Source organism: Ammospiza caudacuta, chromosome 24 (genome assembly GCF_027887145.1).
Source record: "Ammospiza caudacuta isolate bAmmCau1 chromosome 24, bAmmCau1.pri, whole genome shotgun sequence".
Taxonomy (NCBI): domain Eukaryota; kingdom Metazoa; phylum Chordata; class Aves; order Passeriformes; family Passerellidae; genus Ammospiza; species Ammospiza caudacuta.
The window spans coordinates 2,496,899-2,517,111 of NC_080616.1; the positions used below are offsets into that span (position 1 = coordinate 2,496,899).

At 60.6% G+C, this 20,213-nt stretch overlaps 1 protein-coding gene across 1 annotated transcript in view; it reads right to left on the reverse strand.

Moving 5' to 3' along the window:
• Positions 1-2,231: 2,231 nt before the first annotated feature.
• NAV1 (neuron navigator 1) overlaps positions 2,232-20,213 on the reverse strand; it is a 30,386-nt gene continuing 12,404 nt past the window's right edge. The window contains exons 3-27 of the mRNA XM_058819601.1: positions 17,758-17,896; positions 17,250-17,547; positions 16,186-16,879; positions 15,625-16,083; positions 15,379-15,420; positions 15,075-15,223; positions 14,299-14,469; positions 13,762-13,814; positions 13,402-13,479; positions 13,127-13,210; positions 12,899-13,010; positions 12,197-12,318; positions 10,242-10,438; positions 9,993-10,191; positions 9,680-9,854; positions 9,384-9,481; positions 9,164-9,259; positions 8,872-9,031; positions 8,539-8,774; positions 8,285-8,439; positions 8,025-8,096; positions 7,556-7,752; positions 6,771-6,889; positions 6,342-6,539; positions 2,232-5,759 (exon numbers count right to left, since the gene is read on the reverse strand). Coding sequence (XP_058675584.1) covers positions 5,664-5,759; positions 6,342-6,539; positions 6,771-6,889; positions 7,556-7,752; positions 8,025-8,096; positions 8,285-8,439; positions 8,539-8,774; positions 8,872-9,031; positions 9,164-9,259; positions 9,384-9,481; positions 9,680-9,854; positions 9,993-10,191; positions 10,242-10,438; positions 12,197-12,318; positions 12,899-13,010; positions 13,127-13,210; positions 13,402-13,479; positions 13,762-13,814; positions 14,299-14,469; positions 15,075-15,223; positions 15,379-15,420; positions 15,625-16,083; positions 16,186-16,879; positions 17,250-17,547; positions 17,758-17,896 — 4,399 coding nt within the window. The 3' untranslated portion in view covers positions 2,232-5,663. The remainder of the gene's footprint in view (positions 5,760-6,341; positions 6,540-6,770; positions 6,890-7,555; positions 7,753-8,024; positions 8,097-8,284; positions 8,440-8,538; positions 8,775-8,871; positions 9,032-9,163; positions 9,260-9,383; positions 9,482-9,679; positions 9,855-9,992; positions 10,192-10,241; positions 10,439-12,196; positions 12,319-12,898; positions 13,011-13,126; positions 13,211-13,401; positions 13,480-13,761; positions 13,815-14,298; positions 14,470-15,074; positions 15,224-15,378; positions 15,421-15,624; positions 16,084-16,185; positions 16,880-17,249; positions 17,548-17,757; positions 17,897-20,213) is intronic.

Below are 20,213 nucleotides of genomic sequence, written 5' to 3' on the forward strand. Positions count from 1 at the left end.
CAGATCGCCACCCGCCAGTCACCCACCACTGCCACCACTGCCACCACACGGACCTGCCAGGTCCTGCTGCGGCCACAGGACAGAGGCAGCTGTGGTGGTGGCACCTCCATCGTGCCTCTCCCCACATCCAGAGGGCTCCTGAGAACCCAGGTTTTGTTTTAGAGTCAAAACATCAGGAAAAAGTTGATGGGATACAAACGAGGATCCCGGGTGGGGAGGAGAGAGCAGTGTGGGGACAGTTTTGCCCCTGCTGTGCTGTGGGATCCCCTTCCCATCAATGGAGTCTCCAATGGGAAAAGGGAGCCCTTGGACACTCCTTACTCCCCATACATGAGCCAGGGACAGGGGCCCTGTGGGTTCACCCCAAACCACCCCAGCTGAGGGTCTGCCACCTCCATTCCAGCAGCCCCAGGTGCCAGTGTCGCAGCCAGAGCATCTGAACTACACAGGGAGGGTCCGGCTGCTCCAGGAGAGGTGGTGCCTGGAGCAGGGAGAGCATCCCGGGGTCCCTGCCCAGCTGGGAGCTGCATCGCCCAAAACCTCTGCACACCCCAGTTTTGCTGCAGCAAAACCCCCTCCCAGCCTTGCACCAGCCCCCGACAACACCACAGAGCCAGGCAGGAGCTCCCAGCGGATGCCGGGGCAGGGGAAGGGCCCTGCATGGGCCATATCCCCACTGCAGCACCCAGGGGTGCTGGTTGCTGGAACCGAACCCTGCCTGTCACTCTTGGAAAGGGAGGCTGAGTGTTCCCAAACGCTGGATCCGTCTGAAATTGAAATGTCAGCATCAGCTTCGTGTTGTCCCTCCGCATTCCCCCCACCCTCCATGGCTCGGACCGATTGCTCTGGCTCTGCGCCGTGGCAATTCCCGCAGTCACGATGTGCGGGACCCTTCTGCCGCTCCCCTGCCTCCTGTCCCGCCCGCTCTGCTGCCTGCACAGGGCTCGGAGCCAGCACAGGTCGGGGGGCACGCACTGGGCACATCTCTGCGGACGAGGGGCCGGGTGTCACCCAAACCGGTCCCACTCCGTGTCCGGGACCGCACCCAACGTAAGGAACTCGTGTGAACTCGCCCTGCGGGAGGAGCGGGAGCCGATAGGAAGAGCCCTCTCCTGGCCCTGGATCCGCCACTGCAGCCTCTTACAGCTCATCGCCATCCCGTCATTAATTAGCGGCTCCTGAAGCATCTGTCCCTGCTGCAGCATCGCTCTCCGGAGGGGAGAAAACAGATTTGGAGGCGCCGCGGGAAGAGCGGGCTCTCCCTGCCTGCTCCAGCCTCCAGCCGTGCTCTGCTGCAGGCAGAGAAACCGGATTTGCACAAGGGACACCGTCCCAGCTCTGTCCCCCTGCGCTGATGTGGCATCTGCCACCATCGTGTCCTTTCAAATGGGAGATCAGATCAGACCTGGGGAGGCAAAAGGGGCCCTGGGAATGCCCACCTACCCCGAGCCCTCCTCCCCCTGCTCACCTCAGGCAGGACTGTCTCTCCCGCCTCAGGAAAGGGACCTCTTGCTTTCCATGTCCTGAACTGCCAAGATTCCAAATCAGGAGTTTCTGCCCACCCCAGACTACAGGAGTGTGACCTCGGGAGAGAGGTCCTCAATCCCTAAAACTGCTCCCAGCATCCTGAAAACAGCCAAAACTCCAACCCAGGAGTGTTTCTACTCAGGCTCCCTTCACATTTTGCAGGCAGGAAACTACCAAGGACAGGGGAAGATGCTTTGAGGGCTTGAGCCCCTCTGCTCTGGAGACAGGCTAGGAGAGGTGGGGGACACTCAGCCTGGAGAGAAGGCCCTGGGGAGAACTTAGAGCCCCTTCCAGTCCCTCTCCCTTCCAAGAGAGCTGGAGAGGGACTTTGGACAAGGGTCTGGAGGGACAGGACAAGGGGGAACGGCTTCAAACTGCCAAAGGGCAGGGTTAGATGGGATATTGGGAAGGAATTCTTGGCTGTGAGGGAGGTGAGGCCCTGGCTCAGGCTGCCCAGAGAAGCTGTGGCCACCCCATCCCTGAAAATGCTCAAGGCCAGGGACTTGGAGCAACCTGGGATAGTGCAAGGTGTCCCTTCCACTGAGATGAGGTTTAAGGTCCCTTCCCAAACCATCACAATTCTGTGACGTGTACAACTGCCCTCCCCTCTGCCACACAGGGCCAGAGCCAAGACACAGGACCAGGAGCCGAGAGTACAGGAGATCACTTTATTGAATCCAATGGTGTTAGACAGACGACTGAGAAGAGACATGCCAGTTGGTGCGGGCAGTGTGGGCAGCAGGAGCTGACTTGGTGCAGGGCTGGATTTGTTTCTGTCTTTTCAGAATATCCTCAAGCCTTTTCCTGGCTTCCTTTTATGTTTCCTTTAAAATTTCTTTGAAGTAAAAACAACTAATCGTGGAAAGAGTCCAGATGGTGTTTGTTTGTTCCCTATGATTGTTCCCGCAGCTATATACAACGTGGGGCTGGGTCTCAACATCAGGTATAAAATGGAGCGAGTTTACAAACGTGGAGGGTGCAAGGAAAAAGCAAAAACAGACAGGCGTGAGTAGAAATCTGGACCAAAATCTTAAAGAGAAATTTAAAAAGTGCTATAAAACCCCTCGGCAGGAATACCATGCAGTTAAGAAACACAAAACCCAGTCAATTACACAGATAATCTAGAACAGGAATTTGTCCATTTCATCTTTTATTTAATTAAAAAAAGGTTGTTTGTGTTTATTAGAAAAAAGCTAAAATTGTAAGGTTCAGGCCACCAGGCAGCAGCAGCTCAAGGGGGCAGAAGGGTGAGGCACTGGCATCACCCACCTCCAGCCCCTCAGGGGGACTCCCAGGGACCATGGGCACCTTTAGGGGCAACTTGCCCTCTGGAGGTGGCAGATATCACCTTGTGGGGTGATGGGCACCTTTGGGGACAGCAGGCACCTTTGGGGACAGCAGGCACCTTTGGGAGTGGTGGGCAGGCACCCTTGGAGGTGGCAGGAGGATGAGTTAAAGCAATCCTTGGAGCCTTTCCCTGGGGACGGAGGGGCTCAGCCCACAGCCAGCGGTTGGCCCAGACAGCTGCCAGCCTTGGGGACAGGAGGTGCTTGGTGTAAGCCAGGAGGAATGCACCAGGACCTGGCCCCTCCAGCCAGGTAACCCCAGCCAAGCCCCCCACCAGCTGATCCCGGGGGCTGCTGGCACAGCCCTTCCCCTTCCCCTGGAGATTCCTCCTGGATCACACCCCACAGGCTGCTCACCTCCAGCTGCTGGGGCTGAGGGGATGGCACAAGGGGCAGCCCCAGCCTGGGGAGGGATGGGGCAAACCTGCAGGACACAGGCCAGGGCAGGCTCAGCAGTGGGGGACGGCTACAGGTTTGGTCCAGGTTTGGGTGGCTCCTGGAGGAGTCACAAAAGAAAGCTCAGGCAAGGCTGCCCCTCCTCCCACAGGACTCCTCAGGGCACCTGGGCGCAGGGCAGCCCCCAAAGGTGCATCAGTCCCTTCCCTGCCTGGGCACCTGAGTCCCAAGGAGGGTGTGAGGGGCTGGAGGGAACGGCTGCATCCCCATTGCAGACCTCGAGCGGCTGCTGGGCCGGAGTCTCATACAATCAGAAAAGAAGTCAGCACAGCACAGTCATCACAGAGTACAAAAAAAACCCAAAACCAGGGACAAGGCGCAGGGCCGGGCCCCCCCAACCCACACAGGGCCTTCCACGACGGATCTATGTACAGCGAGTCCTCGACAGAAGAGACGGCGAACAGAAAGCCCTAACGCCCAAGCCAGCGTGGGGAGGAGATCCCGGAGATCCCCGCGGGGAGGGGCCGGGCTGGCGGGCCCGGAGGCAGCAGGAGGCTGTCGGACAGACGGACAGTGGGAGGAGTGAGCACCATGGAGCGGCGAGGCGGGACACACCGGCCGGGAGCACCGAGGGCAGAGGGGCCGGCAGCCTCCGGGGGCACTGCGGGAATGCCCGTTCCAGAGGGGTCTGAGGGGTCCCTGAAGGCCACACCAGCTGCAGCTCAGGGGGCTGAGGCAGCCCAGTCCCCAGCCTGGCAGAGCTTGGGGACAGGGTGGGCTCAGGTGATCTGGCCCTGGGGTCAGCTCTCCTCATGTGTCTCTCCAGGGCCCCAGAAGGATGTGGGGGCTGAGCTGGAGGGCAGCAGGGAGGAGAGGGCCCCCAGAGCCCAAGTGGGCACAGGATGGGAGTGCAGACCTGCAGGGCATCCCACAGCCATGGCTGGGGACAGGCCAGTGAGGGTGCTGCAGGCAGCAGTCCCAGCACCTTCATTCCATCCAGCCAAGCTGGCTTTGGGGACAGAGATGCTGGAGCAGGCTGTGACAGCACTGTCCCAAGCCCCCTTTCCCCCTTCCCGCATGGCCAGAGATTAAGGCACCATGGCAGCACCGGGGCCGACCCTCTCCATGGAGTCTGGCCTTTTGACAATGCAGGATAAGGCCAGGAGGACACATGGCAGCCCCAGGTGCCCCCAGAGCACCAACACAGACCCTGGCAGGCTACAGGAAGGCACAGGGCCAGGGGGAGCAGGCAGCATGGGGAGCAACCCCAGGCTCATTGACCCACAGCCCCAGGCCTGGCAGCACCAAGGGGATGAGAGGCTGGTTGGGCCCCCCTCCACCAAGGGGATAGGGATGGCATCCAGCTGCCCAGGGATGGGGCAGCAGTAGCAGCCTCCCCATGCCCCAGTAGCTCAGGAAGGGGATGCTCTGTGGCATCCCAGCCTGGTGGGAGACACTATCCCAGTGCCCTGTGCCTTGGGGGAGGAGGGAGTTGCCGTGCGAGGGGCTGCTCTGGGAGCCTCCTGCTGCCACCTGCCTCCACACTGCCTCCAAGTCCCACCTCAGCCAACCTGTGCAGCCCCAGGAGGTGGGTTCAGGGACTGGAGATCATCCAGTAAGCACCAGTTTTGTGACAGAGGTGGTTTGAGTGGTGAAACCAACAGCTGCAAAAGAAACCAAAGGGGAAGGACACTGCTGCCAGGGAAGTAGTAGGCACCAGGCCACAGGCTCCAGGCCAGGAGAGCAAAGTACCAGAACAAAAAAAGGGATCAAAGCAAAGTCTGGACTCGGCCAAAGGAAAAGGGGAAGGGGGAAACAAAATAAAATAAGAAAAGCAGGGTTTTTGGGCTGTCCTGGTCACAGCAGCTGCAGGTGGAACAGGGAATGCACAGAGAGCAGCCAGGGCCATGCTCCCCTTGGCTGGCACGGGGTGGGAGCTCCACAGTGGAGGTTCCCGTGGCTTGGCCCAGCGGGCACAGAGGGAGCCAGAGTCCCTCGTGCCCACGTGCTCATCCTGCAGCCCCAGCTCCTCCCCAGCTGTGGCCCAGGTGGCTCCTGCAGGGTCCCTGCCCCTCGCAGGGGCCTTCCTGCAGCTCCCGGGAGCAGGGCTCAGCCTCAGGGTCACCTTGGTCCCAAAGCCCAAGAGTTTGCAATAGAGACAGAAAAAAAACAAGAAGAGAAACCAGGATTCTCCTACCCCCAGGGCTGGGAGGGGAGATGGTAGCTCGTGCTCTTTCACGGATGAGCTGAGTTTCCCCAGGCTCCACCAGGACACGCCAGAGCCCTGCTCTTCTCCTCTCCACTTGCTCGCCAGCCCCACGCTCCTGGATGCCAAAGGAAAAGGAGAGCAGCCCAGCAGCAGCTCCCCTCCACCTGGGCTGGCACATCTGGGCCTCACAGAGTCGACTGCAGGTCAGGGTCCACCATGGTCTCACGGTCTGGAGACTCAATGTAGTTGGCAGCTTCCTGGAGCTTCAGCAGCATGGCCATCTGTGGGGACAGGAGCATGGCAGGAGCCCGAGGGGGACACGAGGCCCACAGGTGACTGGGGAGGCAACTTGGCCCTCTTGCCCTCCCAAACCAGCCTTGCTGGAAAGCTCCTTAGAGGGTAAAGCAAGTCCCAGAGATGCTGCAAAATCCCTCCTTTGTGCCAGGATCCAGCCTCAGGCACAGCTGGAATGCTCAAGACTCAGTGTGCCAAAGCAGCATCAGCTGGCATCACCTGTGGAGCCAGCAGCCTCTCCAGGTGACAGCTGGCATCATCTGGAGCCAGCAGCTCTCCAGGTGACACATCAGGACGTGTAGGAGCACGTGTGCCTGTCTGTGGCTCTGCATGTGGACATGATGCCTCATGGAGTGTCATGTCGTGCCCTTTCACTGGCATGTCACCATGTGTCCTGGTGTGCAGCCCACCTGCCAGTGCCACCCCTCCTCACCCACTGCTCCTCCAGGGAGCACGCAGTGTTTCTGCACCCCAGATCAGGCGTTTTACACTGAGAATTAACTGGGCAAGCAAAGCTCCGCCCTGCTCTGCCACCAGCTCCTCCCAGCCCCTCCTGCTGGCCAGCCTACCAGCGGGTCCGAGTCCAGGGAGCTGGGCGTGGTGTCCTTCACGGTGCGCTCCTCGGGCGGGGACACGGCGCTCTGGGGCCCCATGGTGGGCGGGGGCAGGTGGTACAGCTTGGACTGGTCCTGCTGCGCTGACGGCCAGGGCAGGGTGTCCCGCACCCACTCCACGGGGTCCTCCCAGGCTGCCTTCTGCCCATGCACCTGCGGCAGGGATCAAGTGGCAGCCACGCCCTCAGTACATGCCAGAGCCAGCAGGGTGGCACCCTGAGCCCGCCAGGACAGCGCCATGTGCCACAGCAGCCACAAGGTACAGGAACTGACAGAGATTTACACCCACCATCCCAGTGCCTCCCCTCTGCCTCCACCCAGGATGGCTGTATCAGTGTGTCCCTGCCCTGGTTTGTGTTCTCATGTGCCAGCAACACTGGCTACCTTGAGCCCATCTTTTGCCCCCTCCTGCAGGTAAGGGATGATGGAATTGTTCCACAGGTCGATGAACCAGGTCCGGAAATCCTCAATTCCAATAGGGCAGGACAGAAAGAAGCAGGGACCTGTGGGGGAAAGGCAGACAGTGGAAATGGGAGCTGGGTGCCCCTCCTCCAGTCACAGCACTGAGGTGGGCACACCTGGCTGGAACGGGGCCCTTGGGAACAGTGACTAGGCACCATCCACCTGTACAGCAGACAGGCAGCATCTCCCAGACAAGGAAGGGGGCTGCCAAGTTCAATCTATCCCCCAAAAGCCTGGTGAGGCATAAGGGGTTCACCTGGGAGAAGACAGCTTCTCCATGCCCAGGGAAGGGTACTGGGAGCCTTGGCTGACACCCCTAGTGACAGCTCCCAAAGGAACAAAGAGCACCCAGGGAAGAGCAATGCTTGTATGCATCACCCAGCAGCTGTAATTTGTAGGACTGGGAGACACAGGGAACACATCAACCCCCCCAGGCTCCTCTGGGAGGGTTTGGTCCCAGTCCCCAGGGATGGTTTGGTCCCAGTCCCCAGGGAGGTTTGGGTCCCAATCCCCAGAGAGGATTTGGTCCCAGAACCCAGGGAGGGTTTGGTCCAAGACCCCAGAGAGGGTTTGGTCCCAGTCCCCAGGGAGGTTTTGGTCCCAATCCCCAGAGAGGATTTGGTCCCAGTCCCCAGGGAGGGTTTGGTCCCAGTCCCCAGGGCTCCTCACAGCCTGGGGCAGAGGAGGAAGGTGAGGCAGGGCCGTACCGATGAGGAAGTCAGATGTGCTGTGTTTTTCCAGGAAGGTGTGCAAATGGTACCAGAGCTTGGGTACCCAGTCCAGCACCCGCAGCAGCTCCTCCTTGTTGGCGTTGATGTCCGTGTCCGACTCCAGCAGCTTCCGCCGCAGGTAGCGCACCAGGAAGCCGTTGGCCGGCTCCACATTGTTGGAGAAGGTCAGCATCCTGGGGGAGGACTCCAGTGGTCAGGGCTGGGTCTCCACACAAGCTGCCCTGCTCCCCAGCACTCCTGAGGCCCTCCTTGCATCCCCACCCTGCATTTGCCTCAGGCTGGGGAATTTCAGGTCCTTCTGGGATGGCAGGGACAGGCCTGGGGGCTCAATCTTAATCAGGGTCCTCAGCCATAGGATGTGACCACAGAAACACCCAGGTGGAAGTGATGGCTTCTGTCCCCCACAACCCCACAAGGATGATCCCCAGGGATGTACAATTCCTACCTGAAGCTGAGATGGAGGCCGTGGTTTGGGGTCATCTTCACAGGCTGGTTGGTAGTGCCAATGATATACGGACTGAGTGAGTGACAGAGAGACAAGATGAATGAGAAAAACCTCTGAGTCACCCCTGCCCAAGGCAGAGCTGATCTGGGCACAGCAGACATGTGCAGCCTCATTCCCACAGCCCAGTGACCACGGTGAGAGCAGCGGGGAGCATGTGTGTGCCATGGGGCTGCACTGGAGGGATGCAGGGGGGCTCTCACCATTTGTGGTACTTGCAGGTGAGCGCCCCGTTGACGAGCTCGCTGATGGAGCCCGCCTCGCTGAGGTCATCCAGCAGGATCACCAGCGGCACGTCCGCTGTGCCCGTCTCCCGGTCGATCTGGTTGGCCAGGTTGGACAGGTACAGCTGAAGATCCTGGAACAAACAGGTTGGGTGTCACGTGTGGGGCCATGGCATGACTGCCATGAGGACCATGGCACCAGTGCCCACAGGGACACTGCTGTGTGCCCTCACCTTGCAGGACTGCTGGTGCATGTTGAAGGTGCTGACGATGCCCTCGGTGACGTCCCGACCCGAGCGCTCCACCAGGTACTCGGCCAGGCGGTTGGTCAGGTAGGTCTTGCCGGTGCCACTGGGCCCCGAGAGGATGAGGCGGCGGTGCTTCAGCAGGAGGCTGATGTAGTGCTGCATCATGGGCTTGGGGATGAGTGTTTCGAACACCAGGCTGTCCACGCACTTCTCTTTCAAGCCTGTGGGCAGGAGAGGGCTGAGGGTCCACTCCCACCCTCTAACAGCCCCAAACAGCAGGGACATGGCACAGCCACGGAGCCCCTCTGCCACACTGACCTTTGAGCGTGACGACAACGCTGGTCAGGCCCCGGCGGCACAGTGGCAGCTCCGGCGGCTCCGTGTCCAGCACCCGCTTGATGTGGCTGATGCTGTAGCCATAGATGGACTCGGTGCTGAGCCCCAGCGTGGATGCAGGATCCATCTTAGTGATGTAATCCTACATGGAGAAGGACAGAGCTGTCAGAGAGCAGCTCCAAGAGAGCTTGGAGAGGACCTGGGCCAGGAATAGCAGGCCTGGTGGAGCAGTGTCAAAGGATGGCGCTCTAAAGAGTGCTCTTTTTGCTCCTACCTTGAAGACCTGGCAGACGGCCTCATCCAGCATCTTCCAGTCTACCTTCCCGCTCACCTTGGTCCAGCCCAAGAAGAACTCCTGCTGCTTGAGGTCCTAGGAGCCAAGGCAGAAGTGTGCAGTGCTGCAGCACCATATCTAGCCCTGGGAGGCATCTTTTCCCCTTTGTCAGGGCCATGACACGGTGACAGGTCAGGCTCCCCACAGAGCCCACACTCACCCCCTTGATGATGTGCTGGGGCGGCATGCGCACCACAATCCGCAGTGTCAGCTCATCCTTCTGGGTGCCAGCGCTGACAGCATCCATGGGGGACATGTCTGGGGATGGAGCAGTGGCCAGAACTGAGCCACCAGGCCTGGCTGTGCCCAGCCAGAGGCAAATCCTGCTGTGGCCAACAGCAGAACCAGCAGCACGACAGATGCCCTGTTCACTCCAGGTGAGCAGCAGCACGTTGCCACCACACACACTCCCTATCCCAGCCCTTCCCCATCTGCCAGCAGCTCTATCACCCCTACCTGCATCCCCCGGGCTGGGGCTGAAGGCGTGACCAATGGTGAGACCCAAGGAGCGCCGTGGTGAAGAGGAGGCCGATGTGCTTGTGATGTGGCTGGGAACAGCACCTAGCACTGCTGAAGGCCCAGGGGCCACCTTGAGACGGTCATTCTCAGCCTTCAGGAGATCCACCTCCAGCTGGGGCACAACAAGGCAGGGCACAGGGTAAGGAGCTGTACAGCAGCAGCACTCTGGGGTGCAGCACAGTGGTGAGAATGCAGGGACTGAGGGCACCTTGGTACTGAGAGCAGCCAGGCTGCGGGCAGGGGTCCTCACCTGCATGTTGTGCATGGTCTCCCGCAGCTGCTCCAGCTGGTGGGCTGAGTTAAGGGCCTCCAGGCGGATGTCTGTCAGCTTCATCTCCTTCTCCCACAGCTCTGACCGCAGCTCTGACACCTCCTTCTTCTCGGGCTCGCCCTCACTGTGGGCCTGGAAGAGCCTAGGCCAAGGGAGAGACCAGGTCTCACACGTGTCTCTGGCAGGAGCCTGCTGCCCCTGCCACTGGCCCTCCCTGGCCCCACGTACTCAGCCGTGTCAATGCCCACGGAGGAGGATGTGGAGGACTTGATGGAGGGCGAGGCAGTCTCTGTGGGGCCATGCTGCAGCTTGGGGGAGGAGGGGGCTGACGAGTCTGGTGTGGCGATCTCCTCTATGTCAGAGTAGGACGAAGCCGACTTGGGGCCCTTCTTGATGCTGAAGGCCTTATTGAAGGAGCTGCGTAGCTACAGGAGAAGGAAAACTTGTTAGAGGCAGTCCAAAGTGCAGCCTCACAAGCAGAGACCTGGCCTGGTCCTGCTGTGTCTGTCCAGGACCCACAGACAGTCTGAGCTGGGACCAGTACAACCACACCCACCAGAGGCAGCACCTCGACCATGCTGGGGAAGGCTGCAGCCTGACCCCCTCTGCTGGCACTGCCAATGGATGGGGTGCACAGCCCTTTGGGCAACACTCACCCCAGCCTGGATGGCACCAGAGCCCCACAGAGTGGGACCCATGTCCTGGTCAGGATGTCTCCCAGCCCTGCTCCCCACCAGCACCTACACCAGGCTGTTCAGGCATGGCACCAACACCCTGGTCCATCCACCCCCACATTCACCCCACCACAGCCATTTCAGCAAGAGGCATTTATTTCAGGGATGTCCCTTGTTCCAGCCACTGCAGAGCCAGAGTCCTGCCCCACACCTCCCTCTGCCCCGTGGATCCTGCTGGAAGCACAGAGGGGCAGCCAGCCCTCCACAGAGCATGCAGGTGTCTCACCTGAGCATGCAGCATGCACACAGCACACACAGAGCAGTGGTGGGTGAGCAGCGGGCTGGGGCCAGGGAGGGGGATGGACACTGCACAAACTAGACCCAAACTGGGTCCCACCAGCTGGTAGGAGAGCAGCAGGACGAGCACCCTGGGCTCACAACATGTGCCCTGGACTGACAGGGCCTGCTCCAAGGGAAGGTGGGAGAAGGAAGGGATGGAGAGCACACTGGATCTGTCCCAATCCCCACAGGCACTAGCAGACTGCTCTAGGGTGTTCTCAAAACAAAAAGCATTGCATTTCAGTGTAAACAAAGTAGGTATCCAGCTCTGCTGATGGTGGGAGCAGGGAAACACTGAGACCTACATGGGTGCTGGCAGAGACAGAGCCACTTGAGACCACATCAGACAGCCCTGGAGAGGCAGAGATGGGCCCTCTAGTGCCCTCAGTGACACTGGCAGGGCTGCACCAAGGCCTCCACCCCAAAAGATGCAGTTACAGGAAGTCAGGAGAGTGCCTGCCTTCCCTAGGCAAGAAGGGGACTGTTCCCATCCATGGGGCAGGCCTTTCCTGCTGTCTATGTGTGGCAGTTCAAGCCCCTCCTTGTGGGTGCATATTTGTCCTTAACATCAAAGGAAGCAGCCAAGGTGGGCACAGCCTGGCTGGGGACCCAGGATGGCCTGTGCTGGGGTTAGTGCCAGTGGGATGGATGGGATGGGGAGTGTATGAGCACCATCCATGAAATGGAGCAAAGGCCCTGGCTGGGCATGGGTGGATTGGACAGCGTGGGACTTACCTCATACACCTGGAAAAAAAGGGTTGAGGTCAGCATAGGGGAAGAGAAACAAAACAAAGCAAGACTTAATTGCACATCCAGCTCAGAGCTGCCTGGTGCAGGGAAGGAGCTGCCCAGCCGAGGTGCCAGCCCTCCACACTGTCAGAGCCTGCGTGCGCAGGAGGGAGACATGGGGGAATACACAAGGAAGCAGGCATGCAGGGCCAGGGCTGGGAAACTCCTGAAGGGGCTGGAGAAGTCCCAGCCAACAATTCAAGACACAAATCCATGGCAGTTACACTCTCCTCACTACTGCTGTCCCCAGAGGACAAAGAACACCAACACCCCAAAGCCAAGGCAGACTGAGAGCAGCTGGTTTGCGGGGTTGACCTTGAGCAGACCCTGCCAGTGGCTCCCCAAGCCCCAGCTCTCCTGCCAGTGCCCCATCCAACCCACCCAGCTCTTCTTCTTCTTCTTCTTGGCGTCAGCGTCCTTGCTGCTGCCGATGCTGGAGTGGCTGGTGATGCTGTTGAGGCTGGAGATGCTGTCAGAGGAGTTCTGCCGCTTGATGCGCAGCTCTGGGGTCCACCAGAGAAGCAGGAGAGATTGGGAAAGGAGGGATCAGTTACCTGCAACTGTCCCAAAACCAGAGCACCCTATGGTCCCTCCTCCCTACACCCAATTCCTCCTCCCACCCAACACCTTCTGAGCTCTTGAAGCCACCTTGTAACAATGACATGGGACTACTCAGACACCACCTGGTGAGAGATGCCCAGGGCACATATCACCCTGCTGCTGTCCCAGGCCATCTCCCTGACAGCTTCTTGCACTCACACTGGGGTTTTGGGGCTACAAACAGTACTTATGGGAACAAAGTCAATAGCAGCAGGCAAAACTTGCTGTTGGCAAAGGGCCTGGCAAGGAAGTCTCCCAAGACTGACCATTTCTCTACATGCCAGCACTGTGACCTCCCATGGTGACAGCTCTGGCTGTCCATTCCTGGTTTCAGATGGTCAAGGATGCCAGGTGGGGAAAAACTGCTGCCTGGGGCATCCTGTCTCCAGATGAACTTCCCTCAAGAGAAAGTGTGCCCTGGGGCCTGTGCCAGTCTCAGCAGGAGCATCCCAGCTCAGGAAGGGCAGCAGCATCATGCCTTACCTTTGGGGGTGACATCAGTGCCATTTAGAGCACCCTGGATCACAGCCTGGGCCTCTGAGTTCTTCTTCTTCAGGAAGTCAATGGTCTCTCGCAGGTCCAGCAGCTCTGTGTCCTGGGGCAGCAGAGTTGGGAGCCATGGAGTGCATCCCGATGGTGGAGAGCCCACCCAAGAGCATCCTTGGGGCAACCTCCCAAGTCCAGCACACACCAGCCCCAGGACACACCCACCTTCTCCTCGGCAGTCTCAGCCAGGTGCCGCAGGCGGGACGTCATGCTCACCAGGCTCTGCTCAAAGGCTGCCACCAGGTTGGCCTGGGAGAAGTGGAGAAGCAGGTGAGCCACAACATCTGGGCAAAAACCCACGGACAGGTGAGCACCCACCGCCAGGTGTGGGATGCAAAAGGCTGAAGGGAAATCAGGCCTTCCATGGGCACATCCAGCACCAGCCCTACGCCCTGCAGGGATGGAGTGGGGTGCCCCACAGGGGCTCCATGGGGACTCACGTTAGCAGACAGCTGGGACGTCAGCGTGGCCACCTTCTCCTGCGAGGACTCCAGCTCGCGGCGCAGCTTGCGGATTTGCTGTGGGGAGAGAGGGGAGATGAGAGGGGCCAGGCACTGCCCTCACTGGGGGCAGGGGCAGGCGTGAGCAAAGGGTGTGGGCTCACCTCAGACTGCATCTTCTCCTCAGCCTGGCAGCGTGAGAGCAGAGAGGGACAGACAGACAGAGGCAGGCAGTCAGGGGGGCAGCGAGGCACAGACAGGCTCAGCAGCAGGCAGAGGCATGCACAGAGCCCCCCCCAGCCCCACCCGGATCCCCCAGCCATGCACAAAGCAGCACAGCAGCACGGAGGCGGCTCTTACGGAGGAGTAGGTGGAGGACGCGCTGGAGGCCAGGGACAGCACCGATCCGTGAACTGCAACACAGGAAAACCCGAGCTTTTTTGTCAGGGTGCCCTGGAGAGCAGCACCCAGGGCTACAGGACAGGGCACACCTACTGACTGGGCTCTCAGGGGTGCCTGGGGGAGGTACAGGGTGGGATGGCAGCTGCTCAGCACTGCCCGTTTCTCTGTATGTGCTCTCCATCTGCACCCTCCTCTCTGGGGAACCCGGGGGCTCTGCTGCCCTCCCTGTCTGCTTGGATCCCCTCCTCCCCAGTGTCACAGCACCCTGGGGGCAACTGAGTACCCATGGGGGTCAGGGCAGACCCAGGGCTGATGCCAGCACAGAGTCTAACAGAGCCCTCAGCGTTGCTGTCCCTCCTCTGATGCCAAGAATGGGACACAGCCACCCATCCAACAATGCCATGGCAGCACCAGTAGGAAGGGACAAGGGTGCAGGGAGCCCCACCAACCCTGTGCAGCCTCCTCTGCCTGGGCAGGAGCACAGCACACTCTCACCATCGTCCACAGGGTCCCGGAAAGAGCCCGAGCGGATCATGCCCTTGGACTTGTCGGCCAGGGAGAGGGTGCTGCCCATCTGGGAGGTGCTGTACAGCTCGAAGGTGGAGTCGTGGGTGGGGATGCTGTTGGAGCGGGTGATCCGTGGGGCTGTGGTGGCAGTGGGGCTCACTGCAAGGAGAAAGCAGGGAGGAGGCAGTGTCAGAGCCACGCTGGGGACCTGCCATCAGGATGGGGAAGCAGGACTGGGAGCGATCCACGAGAGCTGTGATGCAGTGAGGAAGCAGGGATTGTGGTCCCAAAGCAGGGAGGGGCTGGGGAAAGCTAAAAGGCAGGTTGATGATGGGAAGACCTGGACACCAGCACCAAGGTAATCACAGGGCTGAAAAACAAATCCATTGTCCCAGCCCAACACCTGCAGGTGCAGGAGTGGAGCCTGCTGCCCCAACTTGTCTGCCTGGACCCCCCCAAACCCTCCAGGAACATTCAGGTCCTGGTCAGATAAGGGCAAGGCTTACCAGGAACATTCAGGTCCTGGTCAGATCAGGACAAGGCTTACCCCTTGCCCTGCCAGGCACCCCCAGAGGAGCAGTTATGGCCTGAGGCCCAAAGGTGGATGAGATGCCCTGAAGCAGAGATGATGGACACCCCTGGTCCCAGTCCAGCACCCGAAGCACCAGGTGCTGGTGTTGGTGGTGTCAGGGAGACAAGCAGCGCCCAGGGGAGCAGGGAGCAGGGGCAGCAGGAGGGAAGGGGCTGGCAGCGAGGGCACTGACCAATGCTGGTGAGCGGGCCCTTCCCCACCAGCGCCATGGGGAGGGCGGGGGGCGAGGGCAGCTCCTGCTGCTCGTCCGGCTCGGGCAGGCTGCTGACCGCGTGGGAGTGGCGCCGCTCCTTGGCCTCCTCCTGGGAGTGGAGCTGGTACCTGGGGAGCCGCAGACAGGCATGGTAAGATCGACCAGCACCGTCCAGATCCTGCCCACTGCACTGCAGCCCAGCTTCCCTGGCTCAGGGGCACTGGCCTGGAAAGCCTCCCCTTCCCACCCCAGCACCACACAAAAATCATTTGGGCTCTTTTACCTCAACCCCTTCTTGGGCAGTGTGTTCCTGTCGCGGTTGGCACTGGAAGGGAAGGAAAGATCAGTGACATCCCTGCACAGACTAGGGAAGGAACCATGGGGATTGAATTGTAGGAACAGGGAGCTTTTCCCTAGAAATGTAGCAGGAAGAGACTCTGAAGCAGGCAAAGGACATGGCAGAACAGCAGGGAGCAATGTGTGCCCATGAAGGTGCTGCAGCAACCCACCCACCTCCTTCCAGCCATACCTGTCCAGATGTGTGAGCCGGGGGCTCCCACTCCAGCCCAGCTCTCCTGCCTCTTCTTCTTCCTCTTCTTCCTCTGTGCTGGCAGGGGGTGCAGCAGCAGGGGCGGGGGTGGTGGTGCTGCCCCCTGAAAAGGCACTGGGCAGGCTCATGGGCATCTGCAGGGATTCCATGCTGCGGTGAAGGCCGGAGAGCTTGGGGTACATCCTGCCCTCCTTGGGGACACTGAAGCCACCCATGAGCTCCAGGCCCTGGGAGAAGCTCGCTGAGTTGATGTTGAGGATGGGGGCAGGGCTGGGGCTGAAGCAGGGCGCAAGGTGCCCACCAGCCGGGTGCAGGTCCTGGAGCTTGGCAGTGTGTGGGGTGTGCAGCTCGCTGGAGGAGGGCAAGTCCAAGCTGTTGGAGTTGACCTTGTCCAAGTTGGCCAGCGAGGGAGGCTTCACGTAGGTCTTGGCAGCTGCTCTGGAGGGGGGAAATGGGTAAGGAAACAGGTGAGACTCAGGTACTGGTGCCGGGCACAGCCGTGCCAGGCACCTGCTGCCCTCAGAGGTGGAAGGACCATACCTGAGAGGTGTAGGGGGCAGCTCAGCCACCTTGGCTGCTGGCGGGAGGCTGGCCTGGGCTTTTGGGGTGCTCTCAGGTGAGCTGGCACTCTTCAGGGTGCTGCACTCAGAGTCAAGTGCCACTGCCTTGGCCTTGGCCTTCTCCTTCTCACGGTCTGTCTGGTTCACAGGGGCCGGTGTGCCACGGCCAGTGCCAACCTTGGATGGCTCCTTGAGCCGCGACACCGAGATGCCGCCCGGCTTGGTGCTCAGCAGGCTGGGGTCAATGCTGCTGCTGACCGGCCGGGCTGCGCTGCGGCCCCCGGTCACACTCATGGAGCTGGACTTGGCCGGCCGGGGCAGGCTGCGGTACTGGATGTTGGAGCGAGCCCCTGGTGCCAGGAACCCGGGCTCAGGTGCGTTGGAGACATCGAGGCTTGTCTTCCTCCCACTGACTGGCTTAACAGGGATGCCAGAGCTCTTCTGGATCTTGCCAAGAGTGGCTGAGCCCCCAGCCTGCATGACAGTGGCCGTGCCAGTGGCAGGAGCTGGTTTCTTGTAGCCAAAGGAGCTGGAGGATGAGGGACGTGTGAGCCCTGACGGCGGCTTCTTGGCGTCAGCGGTGCGGTCACGGCCGGCATCGGACGAGGAGCGCTGCAGGCCCGTGTTCTTCACCGACAGCTTGCTCTTGTCGGTGGCTTTGGTCTCTGGCTTGCCTGGTGGCAAGAAAGGACAGGTTAGTGTCCCTGGAGGCTTTGAGAACATTTGGAAGTGAACAAGCCCACACAGGATATAGGCACCAGAGATGCAGGGATGTGACGGAGAAGGGACATGCCAGACCCTTGGTGCACTCAATGGTTCCCCAGCCTGGTGTGTGGACATGAGACCATGGGGCAGGCACAGAACCCCAGATTGCCTGCAGCCCACAACACAGCCCTGCCTCCCCTTCCAGCCCACATCCAGCCCCTGGGTCTGAGCACAGCCATAGGCCATCCCATGGCCCACATGCCTGGGGAAAGCACACAAAGACAGCAACCAACCTTCTCTTCATCAAAGGAGCTGGACCCTGCCCAAACTGGTTTTTACCTGCCACTTTGAGGGTGCTCTGGGCCATGTGGGTGATGGGGGAGGTCACAGCCACTGGAGGAGTCTTGCCCTTCTTGAGGGAGCCCGGGGTGCCCAGGCTGACAGGCTTCTTCAGATCACCACCCTTGGGCCCCTCCTCTCCACCCTCTGAGGGCTCCCGCCGCCACTTGGAGGAGCCATGCTCCATCTTGAGGCTGCTGCTGTCGTAGTCCAGCTTCTTGGGTGCCTTCTCGTCGCCCTCCCCGTACCAGCTCAGGCCGCTCTCTGCCAGCGAGCGCTTCTCCGAGTCCGTGCGCAGCTGGGGGCAGAGCAAAATCAGGGGCACTCCTGGCACCCACCCCAAACCCATCCCCAGAGAATGTCAGCCAGCTGGGAGAAGGATGCAGCAGACACCCTGTGCCATCCTTGTTTCCTCTCACTGGCACCCTCCATGCCCTCTGTCCCTTTGAGGCGTGCCAGGAAGGCTGGGACAGGTGCTGGAAAGGGTCCGGGTGCCCCTGGCACCTACCGCTATGGCTGAGTTCCTGCGCGAGGCCGTGGGGGTGGAGGGCAGGGAGTTGAGCGAGGAGCTGGCATTGAACTCCTCTGAGCTGAGGTTGTCTGAGGCATCGCTGAGGCCGCTGCTGATGGAGCTGCTCTCATCCCAGCTGTGAGGGAGAGACAGCATCAGACCCCTGCCCAGCCCAATGGGTCCCACCACCCACAGGATCTCCCTGTTCCAGGGGCTGCCGGGGCAAAATCCAGCTCCTAGTGCCCATGACAAGGACATGGCATGCAGGCCCCATGGCTGGCTCCAGCCCAGCCTGGCATTGGCTTGTGTTCCTGTGGCACACAAGCCTCAGTGACCCTGCTTCTCCCCATTAAGGCTCTGTGGAGCTTTGGGGGGGATGGAGGGACATCCACAGCTGTCAACAAGCCCCCAGCAACCTGCTCTGACCCTGGAAGCAGGTTGGGATTGCCAGAAAGGACAGGACTGCTGGAATAAACAAACCAACCACCCCGTAGCATCCATCATTCCCGGGTGATCCCCACCCACTGCACCCTACTGCCCCTCTCCAGCCCCCAGCAGCCAGAGGCAGCAAGTCTGGGATCTGCTGCTGTGCCAAGGTGGCTGCTCCATGCTGGGGCTCAGCCAAGTGTGCAGAAGCCCATCTGCAAGGCCATCAGTCAGCATCACACTGGGGCAGCAGCTGCCTGGGTGCCCCAAGGGCACAGCGGGTTCCACGGCACTGGGCTGTGCCCATGTTGATCTGGCACAGGCAGGCACAGAGCACCTTCCAGCAGGATGAGCACAGCACCTTTCAGGTCAGCAGCTGAGTAGGTCAGTGAAGCCTCGCTGCCCCCCAGGGCCTGTGAGGGGCTGGGGGAGGCAACACTGAAACAGGCTGCACAGAGAAGCTGTGACTGCCCCAACAATGAAATGTTCAAGGTCAGGTTGGATGGGGCTTGGAGCAACCTGACCTACTGAAAGGTGCCCTTGGCCATGGCAGGGAGTGGCACAAGATGAATTTTAAGGTCCCTTCCAACACACACCATGCCATGATTCTGTGACAAGCTGTAGCACAGGAGTGCAGAGCAGAGCTGGGAGCTGTAGCCAGCCCCGGTCCCTGCAAGAGAGATGCCTGTTTATCTGCACTGGGGCCACAGAGGTGCAAGTGAAGCCCAGCAAACAGCAGAGCCCCAAGAGCAGTGGCAGAGCAAAAGCAACAGCCACCAGCATCCCCATCAGATGCTCAAGGCTCAAGAAGGAGCAACAGAGGCAGCTCCAGCACCGTAAGACCTGCACTGTGTGTCCTGCTCTTTCCATAGGGGAGGAGTTCATCAGAGACTGGCCAAAGCCAGGATGGACACAGCCCCCTGTGCCCCCACAGCAGCTTCTGGGACAGAGGCAGCAGGTGCTGCTGCCCATCAAGGGATTTCAATAGGATGTGCTGTTGAGCTCCTCAGCTCCAAGCCATCATGTCTCACCACCAGCCCTATGCCTAGGGTGAGTTCCCACTGGGATGGAAATCCTGACCCCAGGGTCTCCCAGCCTGGCATCACCTGGCAGTGGGCAGTGCCAGGAGTGAGGCCAGGCTTCATAGGACTGTGTCCTATGGCAACACAGCTGAGGCCACATGTGGTGCTGGGCGTCTCAGTCTGGCTTTTGGGGCCAGACAGGGAAACCCCAAACACTCGCCCAGCCATGCATGCAACACCCCACTGCCCTGGGCATCCAGAGAGCCACTGAGAAAGGGACAGAGGGTCAGAGGTTTGGCCAAGGCAAGAAAAGACAACCCTGTGCCAAGAAAAAGACAACAAGCAAGGTCACATCCCAAAATCACTAAAACCATGGCATGAGGCTGGGGAGCCAGCTGCACACTGTGAGGGTGTCCCTGACTCTCTTATGGGCACACAGCTGGTGCACAGAGGGATCCCCCTAGCTGGTATGTGTATGTCGTAGGCAGCACAGCAAGGAAAGCCTCAACCGCAGCCCCACTGGCCCTGCAGCAAGTACAAACTCCCGGAGCATGGCTGAGCCCTGGCACCTCGACTGCCCGTCAGAACCCTCAAACGAGGGGCAGCCATATCTGACTGTCACTCCGGGGCAAAACTGACCCCCTGCTTTGTGCTCCATCCCCTCCATCTTATCCAGAGCCATTCCCAGCTCCTGCAGACGATCCCGCACCGAACCTACCCGCCAGCAGCCCCGCGGCAGCTCCCAGGAGCGGGGATGCTCAAGGGCAGCGCGTCCGTCCTGCCGCGCTCCGCGGCGCCGGCGGGCGGACGGGACCCGCTGAGGGCGGGATGGTCCCGCTGAGGGCGGGATGGTACCGCACGGCCTCGGGCATGAGCAGCCGGCCCCAGCCCGGCGCGGGGAGGCGGCTGCACCGGCAGGGAGCGGAGGATGGAGCGGGAGCGCGGCGCGGTGCGCGGGGATGCTCCGCCCCGCCCCGGCCGCACCCCGATTCGGAGCCCCGCGCT